General features: G+C 58.5%; 1 protein-coding gene across 1 annotated transcript in view; it reads left to right on the forward strand.

The window, feature by feature from the left end:
* The window catches only part of ETH_00037980 (uncharacterized protein), a gene marked incomplete at both ends in the record, with an annotated part of 4,674 nt that overhangs the window by 586 nt on the left and 3,659 nt on the right, over window positions 1-429 (forward strand). The window contains 2 exons of the mRNA XM_013375419.1: window positions 34-107; window positions 249-427. Of these exons, the coding sequence (XP_013230873.1) occupies window positions 34-107; window positions 249-427 (253 nt within the window). The remainder of the gene's footprint in view (window positions 1-33; window positions 108-248; window positions 428-429) is intronic.

Below are 429 nucleotides of genomic sequence, written 5' to 3' on the forward strand. Positions count from 1 at the left end.
TGCTGCTGCTGCTGCTGCTGCTGCTGTGTGCAGAGCAGCAACGAGAAGCAGAAAGACTGGAAGCTTTAAGGCAGAAGGCGGAGAGGGAACGAAAGGAGAGAGAAGAGGTGTGGGGTGCCTTTTGCTGCTGCTGCTGCTACTGCTGCTGCTGCTACTGCTACTGCTGCTGCTACTGCTGCTGCTGCGCCGTATCCCCGATTAGCTGCATGGTGCTATTCTTGCTGCTGCTGCTGCTGCTGGTGCTGCAGGCAGCTAGGCGACAGGCGCTGCTGGAGCAGCAGCAGCGGGAGGAAGAGCAGCGGAAGCAGCAGCAAGAAAAGGAAAGGCTGCAGCGGGAGAAAGAGGAGCAAGAAAGGCAGCAGAAGCAAAAAGAACTCGAAGAGCAGCAGCGGCAGCAGCAACAGCAGCAGCAGCAGCAACAGCAGCAGC

Source organism: Eimeria tenella, genomic scaffold (genome assembly GCF_000499545.2).
Source record: "Eimeria tenella Houghton genomic scaffold, Eth_scaff2779, whole genome shotgun sequence".
NCBI classification, from domain to species: Eukaryota; Apicomplexa; class Conoidasida; order Eucoccidiorida; family Eimeriidae; genus Eimeria; species Eimeria tenella.